This window comes from Elephantulus edwardii, unplaced genomic scaffold (genome assembly GCF_000299155.1).
Source record: "Elephantulus edwardii isolate Elephantulus edwardi_28Jun2011 unplaced genomic scaffold, EleEdw1.0 scaffold00178, whole genome shotgun sequence".
NCBI classification, from domain to species: domain Eukaryota; kingdom Metazoa; phylum Chordata; class Mammalia; order Macroscelidea; family Macroscelididae; genus Elephantulus; species Elephantulus edwardii.
The window spans coordinates 6,341,909-6,350,917 of NW_006399928.1; the positions used below are offsets into that span (position 1 = coordinate 6,341,909).

Sequence of the window (9,009 nt, forward strand, 5' to 3'; positions counted from 1 at the left end):
AAAAAAAAACACAAAATATTCAAAACAAACATTATTGTGATATCCCTATATTACAATAGTAGCTGTTTTTGTTCTTAAGTACTATCAAGTCGAACACAATTCATAGCGACCCTATGAACAAAGGATCTGAATCTGGTTCATTTCTCTAAATTCATAGAGAATAGTAGGACGAATCAATACACCACTCCCAAGAAAAGATAGAACTGCCAGAAAGAAACTCAACAAATACGCTGAAGAATTAAACCACATGATTAAACAACTTGATCTCATAGATATATACAGAATAATGTACCACAGAAAAGCACAGTATACCTTCTTCCACAATGTGCATGGATTATTCTCTAGAACAGATCACATTTTAGGTCACAAAGCTTTGTTGTTGCTGAGCTTAGGTGCTGTTTAGTTGAGCATCATTCATAGTGATCCTATGAAAAAAAGATCTGAACCCTGTTCTATCCTGTGCCATTCTCACACTTCCTGACACACAAGAGCCAACTGCAGCAGTCACCGTGTTGAGGGTTCTCCTCTCCCTCACCAACCCTCCACCCCCCCCAACATCATGTCCCACTCCAAGGAATAGCACCTCCTAGCAACATGTCCAAATTATGTGAGGCAAAGCCTCATAATTCTTGCCTCCAAAGACCAGTTCAGTGCTCTTCTCCAACACCACAGCTCAAAGGCATCAATTCTTTTCATGTCATCCTTATTTAGTGTCCAGGTCTCAGATGCATAGCTAGTAATCAGAAAGACTATGGTCTGAATTAAATGCACCTTAGTCTTCAAGGTGACATCATTACTCCTCAATAATTTGGGAAGGTCTCTAAGTGCAGATTTTCCCAGTACAATACATGTGTCTCCTTATTTTCTGACTGCTTGTACCAATGGTGTTAATTGTGGATCCAAGCAAGATGAAACTGTTGTCAGTTTCAATCTCCCCTCCATCCATCATCATGTGGCCTATTGATCCAGTGGTAAGAATCTTTGTTTCCCTGACATTGAGATGCAATCCATACCAAAGACTGCATTCCTTGATTTTTCTGCAACAAGTGCTTTAAGTCCTCCTCACTTTCAGCAAATAAGATTGTCAAAGTAAGCATAAAAAAATAGAAATATACAAAGCATCTTCTAAATTCATAATGCTACAAAATTTGAAATTAATAACAAGATAATAGAAGAGAGAAAAAAAACATACATTTGGAAGCTGAACAACACCCTGCTTGAACATGAGTGGGTAATAAAAGAAAAAATGAAATACAAAAGTTTCTTAAAGCAAACGACAATGAAAACATTGCTTACTAAAACCTCTGAGAAACAGCCAAAGCACTAATCAGAGGTCAATTTATAGCAATATGCAAACACATCAAAAGAAACAAAAAATTGATAACTGATTCTTTAAGCAAACATCTCCAAAAAGTTTAAAAAGAACAGCAAGTAAACCCAACACCCTCTTAAAAACAAAGAAATTCTTAAAAAGAGCAGAAATAAATTAAACATATAAACAATGGAAACAATCAATAAGACTTGGAATTGGTTTTTCCAAAAGGTTAATTAAATCAACAAACCACTAGCAAAATTAACAAAAGAAAACAAAGAAAAGAAGCTAATAAACCAAATAAGAGATGAAAGGGACAATGTAACAACAGAACCAATTAAAATAAAAAGGTTAATAATGGAATATTATGGGAAAATATATTCAAATATGAAAATCTAGAGGAAATGGACAAATACTTAGAAACTCACAACCTACCTAAACCAACACAGACCAAAACCAAACACCTGAACAGACCCATTAAGAAGAGGAAATTGAACAGGAAATTAAAAGATTTCCGAAAAAGAAAAGCCCTAGACCAGATGGTTTTAGTACTGAATTTTATCAATCATTCAGAGAAGAAATTTCACCAATTCTACATAAAGTATTCCAGAAAATAGAAAAAGATGTAGTTCTCGTAGACTCATACTATGAAGTAAACTTATCATTGGGACCAAAGTTAGGTAAAGACACCACCAAAATAGAAAACTATATGCTGATATCCCTCATCAACATAGCTGAAATAAAAACTAGAATTAAAAAATGTCTTTAAAACAAGTGACAATGAAAGTACTGCTTACCAAAATCTCTGGGAAACAGCCAAAGCAGTAATCAGAGGTCTATTTATAGCAATAAGCAAACACATCAAAAGGCAAGAAAAAAATGACCATTTATTCTCTAACTCAACATCTAAACACATTGAAATGAACAGCAAGAAAACCTGACACACTCTAAAAAATCTGAAATTATAAAAATTATGGCTGAAATAAATGAAATAGAAAACAGAAACACAACTGAAACCATCAACAAAACCAGGAGTTGGAAAAGGTCAATAAAACTGGCAAACCACTTGCAAAACTAACAAAGGAGAAGAAAGAAAAGACACAAATAATCCAAATAAAAGATGAAACAGGCAATGTCACAATGGAACCAACTAAATAAAAGGTTAACAATGGAATATTATGGAAAAAACTATACTCAAACAAATAAGCAAACCTAGAGGAAATGGACAAATACTTAGAAACTCACAACCTACCTAAACTGACACAGACCAAAATCAAACACCTGAACAGATCAATTACAAAAAATTTGAAAAGGAAATAAAACATTTTCCAACCAAAAGAAGGCCTGGACCAGATGGTTTTACAAGTGAATCTTATCAATCACTTAGAGAAGAACTGTAACTAATTCTACATAAAATACTTCAGAAAACAGAAGAAGATGGAATTCTCCCAGACTCATTCTATGAAGCAAACATATCCTTGATATCAAAGTTAGATAAAGAAAACTATAGGCCAATATATCTCATGAATATAGATGAAAAAGTCCTGGCCAATATAATGCAAAGATATATCAAAAAAAATAATTCACCATGACCAAGTAGGATTCACAACAGGTATGCAAGATGATTCAACATAACAAAAGCAATCAGTATAATTTATCACATTAATAATGCAAAGATCAAGATCTACATGATCTTACTAATTGATGCAGAAAAGGCCTGGACTGCCAAAAGATTAGAACCTTGGAAAAGGTGTAGCCAGAGTGTTACTTGAAAGCAAAGATGATAAAATTTTGTCTCACATACTTTGGGCATGTTGCTAGGAGAAGCTATTGTTTGGAAAGGGACATCTTGCTTAGAAAGGTGGAGGGTTAGAGAAAGAAAGGAAGACTTTCAGCCAACTGGATCGACACAGTGACTACAGTAATGGGTTCAATTATGTCAGAGATTGTAAGGATGGCAAAGGATTGGACAGGGCTCTGATATGTTGTTCACAGGGTCACTACTCGACTCAACAACAAACAGCAAGAAGTAATTTCAAAAGTATAATTAAATTTTTGTGTTAGTGAAAACCTTCTCCTTTGGACCTAGACAGTGAGGAGTACTACTGGAAGATTCTCTAAACCATTTTAAGTTCTTGGAAAATTTTAATTCCAAGTACCAGAAAATATTTCTATATGTAAAAGAACTAGGAAATAGAAAGTTAATAATAAATAAATTACTATAGTGAGTCCAATTTTAGACGCTCATACTACATAAAAGGTAAGAAAATATCAAACCAAAACTTTTAACTCCTTTCATATATATACCTTATGATATGTTTAAGAAACATTAGAATTATACAAAGTTAAAATAAGGACCCACATATTAAAACAATGGAAATTATTGACAAATACCAAAACAGATTATTCCAGCTATTTGTGGTTGAATAGATAAATAACTAATGATATAACTGAAGATTGAACAAAATAATTGCCCATAGGCTAGTAGCAATGGTGGCAACTTGGTATCACAAACAACACAGCCTCTAGATAGCCTCGCCTCTTATTACCTGACTTCTTATCCATAGGCCAAAACATTTATCATAGCATTTTATAATCCATAAAACAAGAGTTTTAGAATAGAAAACTTCAAAGTGAACTCTTACTTACCTTTCCTGTTAGAATTGAGGGAAATTCGGTATCAAACTTGTTGTTCAAGCCAAACCTTAAAAATAAAAATGAAACAGAATATATTCTACTCATTCTATTTAACTTTCTCCTAAAGAGAAGTTACAAAGTCATATATTATTTTGTGATTTAAAAAAAACTATCTTAAATTGTGATTTCTTAAAAAGTGTCCTAAAAAAAAGGTGACAGAATTCCTCAAAATAAACAGCAAAAGAAATTTAACATGAGGAAATGAAGACTATATTCTAACTAGGCTGACATATGAAGATTAAAAGCAATAAATCATAGGAACACTGATAAAGAGCTAGTTCTTGTTGTTGTGTACCACAGAGTTGGAATCAACCATAGCTGACCCTCCAGCAGGTTTTCAGAGGCAGTTAATCATATAGGAGGAGAATGCTCATCCGTCTCCTGTGGAGCAGCTGGTGCCTTGAACTGCATGCCTTCAGGATCATAACAAAGCTTCTTGCCACTAGGACACCAGAGCTCCCTGATAAAAAGCTAGAGACCGTATAATCATTACTGAACTCTTTCTACTTAATCACAGTTCAGTGTACTCAATCACATTTCAGTTGCTAACTGTTGGAGCTAGAAGATGGGTATAGCTTGACAGTGCTATTCTTTCTATTTTTTGTGTATATGTGAAAATTCTCCTAATAAACAGTTAACTTGCCTTTGAGCTACAGAGTTTGACAAATTTTACCTACTGATGATTCAGATCCCACTCTCTAGCGATCTATCCTTTTCAAAAACACTTACTAAAATCTATGCTTATTGAAATAAAAATTAATTCTATGAGCACTCATTTACCTACTTGATGATATCTATAGGGATAACAAAGATCACTCCTCCAAGTCAAATATTAATATATAATTGTTCTTGTTAGGAGCTGTTTCTTCAGTTCCACCTCATAGCAATACTATGTACAAGTGAAAGAAACCCCATTCAATCTTGAACTAACCTCACACTCTCCCTGACATAAGTCTACTGTTGCTTAATGGACTACAGTAGGGATTTAAAAAATGTTTACTAATAAGTTAAGTACTTTGGAGAGGTCTCTGACAGCAGACTTTCACAATCCAATTCGTCTTTTAATTTCCTGGCTGCTGGTACCAAGAGTGTTAATTGTGGAGCCAAGCAAACTGAAGTTGTTAATGATGTCAATCTCTTCACCATCTATCATGATGCAGCCAATCGGCCCAGTGGTGAGAATCTTTGTTTTCTTGATATTGAGCTTCAATCGATATTGAAGGCTGCAGTTCTTGACCTTCTGCAAAAGTGCTTCAGGGTCCTCCTTAGTTTAAGCAAGCAGGGTTTTGTCATCTGCATAACGTAGACTGTTGATAAGTCTTCCTCCAATCCTGATGCCACATTTCTCCTCATAGATCCCAGACTCCTGGATAATCTGTTCTACATATAGATTGAAAAGGTATGGAGACAGGATACAGCCCTGGTGCACACCCTTCCCAAATTCAAACCATGCACTGTTTCCCAGCTCTGCTCTGATGACTGCCTCCTGCTCCAAGTATAGGTTTTGTATAAGTATAGGTTTTGTATAAGCACGATCAAGTGTTCTGGGATTCCCATATTACATTGGGAAAGTCGGATATCAGAGATCTCTCTCCAAAGTACTGAAGACAATGATGTCAGTCTGGAGACTAAGGTGCACCTGATACAGGCCATGGTCTTTGCAATTACTTGCTATGCATCAGAGAGCTAGACAATGACTAGGGATGATAGAAAGAGAATTGATACCTTTGAGGTGCGGTGTTGGAGAAGAGTACTGAATATACCATGGACTGCTAAGAGAACAAACAGGTTTGTCCTGGATAAGGTGGAACCAGGCTGCTCCTTGGAAGCAAGGATTCTGAAGCTTCGTCTAATATACTTTGGATATGTTGCAAGGAGGAACCAGTCCTTGGAGAGGGACGTCATGCTTGGGAGGGTGGAAGGACAGTGCAGTAGAGGACGACCCAGCATGAGATGAAGTGATTCAGTGACTAGGGTAATGGGGTTAGGTGTGTTCAAGACAGTGAGATTGGCTCAGGATAGAGCAGCGTTTAGGGCTGTTGTACAAAGAATTGCTATGTGTAGCAGGCAACTCGACAGGATATAACAAGAAGTTACTGTACTGCTTGATTCAACTGACTTATACTGCTGCAGCCTACAATATTTTTTTTAAAATGTAGACATCCAGTGCTTAGTAGAGATTGTAATTTCCTATTATATTTCTCTATGTGATAATCACTATATCAGTCCTTCTCATAGAGAGTTTTCCTATTTTTTTGTAGCATTTGTTTTTTTAAAACCATGATGGCCTTCCTATGCCAGGGCTCAGGCAATCATGATAATAAGCTCAAAGTATACAAGATGAAGTATCCTTGCTTCTAAGGAGCCCTCTTGTTGCATTTTTAACAAAACAATTTGTTCTTTTGCAGTCCATGGTATGTTCTTTGCCAATATCACAATTCAAAGGCATCGATTTTTCTTCAATCTTCCTGATTCATTGTACAACTTTCACAATATATATGAAGCAACAGAAAATACCAGGGCCCATATTATTTCATTTTTTCTTTTGTGATTTTAATGAAAGTTTACAAAAGGTTGGATTTTTATTCATTCATTATTGCATATTTTCCTCCCTACTCTCCCCCTCCCAGTTCACTTAAAAAAGAAAACAATTCATTGTTGCATAATTTCCTCCCTCCCTCCCAGTACACTTTGTTATACACCTCTTATTCCAGACTGTTTTCATACAGATAATACCTAATATATTCCTTTTAAACTGTTTTTTTCTTTCCATTAGTCTTTAAAGTTACACTGTATAACACTAACATTATGTAACAAAGTGGCATAATATAATTGTGACTGTAATTTCATGTTAGTGTATTTGAGAGAAAAAGGAATATACACTAAATTTAGAGAGCACTCTCTGTGAGGTAACAATAACGGTAATCATTAATAATGTATTTATTATGGGCCAAACTCTATGCCAAATTCTTTAAATACAATTACCTGACAATCATGGGGAGGAGGGGAAGGTCTATTTATTGTATAAAAAGGGAAACTGGCACTTGGGGGTAATATTAAATTTCTTGAAACCGAGTTTCTCCTTGGAGGCTAGGATTCTCTGTCTCATATTCTTTGAGCATGTGGCCAGGAAGAACAATCCTTGGATAAGGATATAATGCTCAGAAGGGTGAACAGACAGCTTAAGAGAGAAAAATTCTGGATGAGATGGACTGATACAATAACTGGGGCAATGGCGCTAGATGCATCAGAGCCAATGAGGCTGGCTCAGGACAGGACATGCTTCAGAGTTGTTGTACATAGGGTTGCTATGAGTCTCAGGTGACTCAAAAGCACATAACCACAAAGTTCTGTACCTTGAAAATCAGATGAACCAAAACTCAAGTGCTAATCTCAAAGTTCTTTTTATTTTTTTTGTTTTCTGGCTATCCAAGGCATAGTTAATATGCTTTGTCATCAACACAATTCAAAGGCATCAATTCTTCACTGTCCAACTTTCAGATGCCTATAAAGCAACTGAAAATATTATGGCTTAAATCAGGCACATCTTAATCTTTAAACAGACATTCCTGTTGTTTAGTACTTTAAAGATTTCCTCAACAGCAGATTTTCCCAATGCAACGCCTTTTGGTTTCTTGACTACTGTTACCATGGGTATTGACTGTGGATCCAAGTAAAATAAAACTGTTAACAACTTCAATCTTTTCTCCATCTATCATAATTCATTATATCATGGTTCAGTGGTGAGGATTTTTTTGTTTTAATGGTAATAAATATCCATATTAATGGCTGTAGTCTTTGATGTTCTTCAGTAAGTGCCTCAAGTCTTCTTCACTTTCTGCAAGCAAAGTTGTGTCATCTGCACAACACATGTTGTTGAGTCTTCCAATGCTGATGCCACATTCTTCTTCATAGGGCACGGCTTTTAGAATGATTTGTTCAGCATACATATTGAACTGCTGTTGTGCACTGTTGAATCAGAACTGACCCACAGCTGACCTTCCAGTGGGTTTTCAGAGGCAGTAAATCTCAAGACTGCCATCTTTCTCTCGTAGAGCAGCTGGTGCGAGCAAACTGTGCTTTCAGGATTGCAGCACAGTTTCTCACAACTCTTTCTTGACTTTAAACCATGCAATAGTTCCTCGTCCTGTTTGGACAACTATTTCTTGTTCTGTGTAAAGGCTTTACATGAGCACAACTAAGTGTTCAGGGATTCCCGTTCTTTTTCATTTTATTCATTATTGGTATGATCCACACACGTCAAACGCTTTTACACAGTCAATAAAACAAAAGTAAATATCTTCCTGGTATTTTTTCTGCTTTCAGCCAAGACTCTTCTGACATTAGCAATGATGTCCTTCATTTCATAGCCTCTACTCAATATAGTTTGAGTTTCCAGCAATTTCGGCAATCTATTGTTCCAACTGTTAATGAATAACCTTCAGTAAGATTTTGCTTGCATGTGATACTAATGATATTGTTCCATAATTTCCTCTGTTGGATCACCTTTGTTTTGAATGGGAACAAATATGGATCTCTTGCAGACACTTGGTTTGTTGTTGTTGTTGTTGTGTGCTGTCGAGTTGCTTGTGACTCATAGTGACCCAATGTACAACAGCCCTAAACTCTGTTCTGTCCTGTGCTAATCTCATTGTCTCGGACACACTCATCCCGATTACCCCAGTCACCAAATCAAACCGCCTCCTAGTGGGCCTTCCCCTCCTGCGCCCGCCCTCCACCAAGGAGCACCCTGGTTTAACCCTCTCCAGGATGAATCTGTTTGTTTTCTTAGCAGTCTATGGTACCCTCAAAACTCTTCTCCAACACCAAAGCTCAAAGGCATCAATTCTCCTTCTATCCTCCCTAGTCATTGTCCAACACTCTGATGCATAAGAAGTGATTGCAAAGACCATGGCCTGTATCAGACACACCTTAGTCTCCAGAGACACACCATTGCTCTTCATTACATTAGAGAGGTCCCTAACAGCAGACTTTCCCAT

General features: G+C 36.3%; 1 protein-coding gene across 2 annotated transcripts in view; it reads right to left on the reverse strand.

Moving 5' to 3' along the window:
• The window catches only part of LOC102854869 (cysteine-rich hydrophobic domain 1 protein-like), a 227,597-nt gene that overhangs the window by 197,694 nt on the left and 20,894 nt on the right, over positions 1-9,009 (reverse strand). For both annotated transcript variants that reach the window (XM_006895996.1, XM_006895997.1), the window contains one exon: positions 3,962-4,016. In XM_006895996.1, coding sequence (XP_006896058.1) covers positions 3,962-4,016 — 55 coding nt within the window. The remainder of the gene's footprint in view (positions 1-3,961; positions 4,017-9,009) is intronic.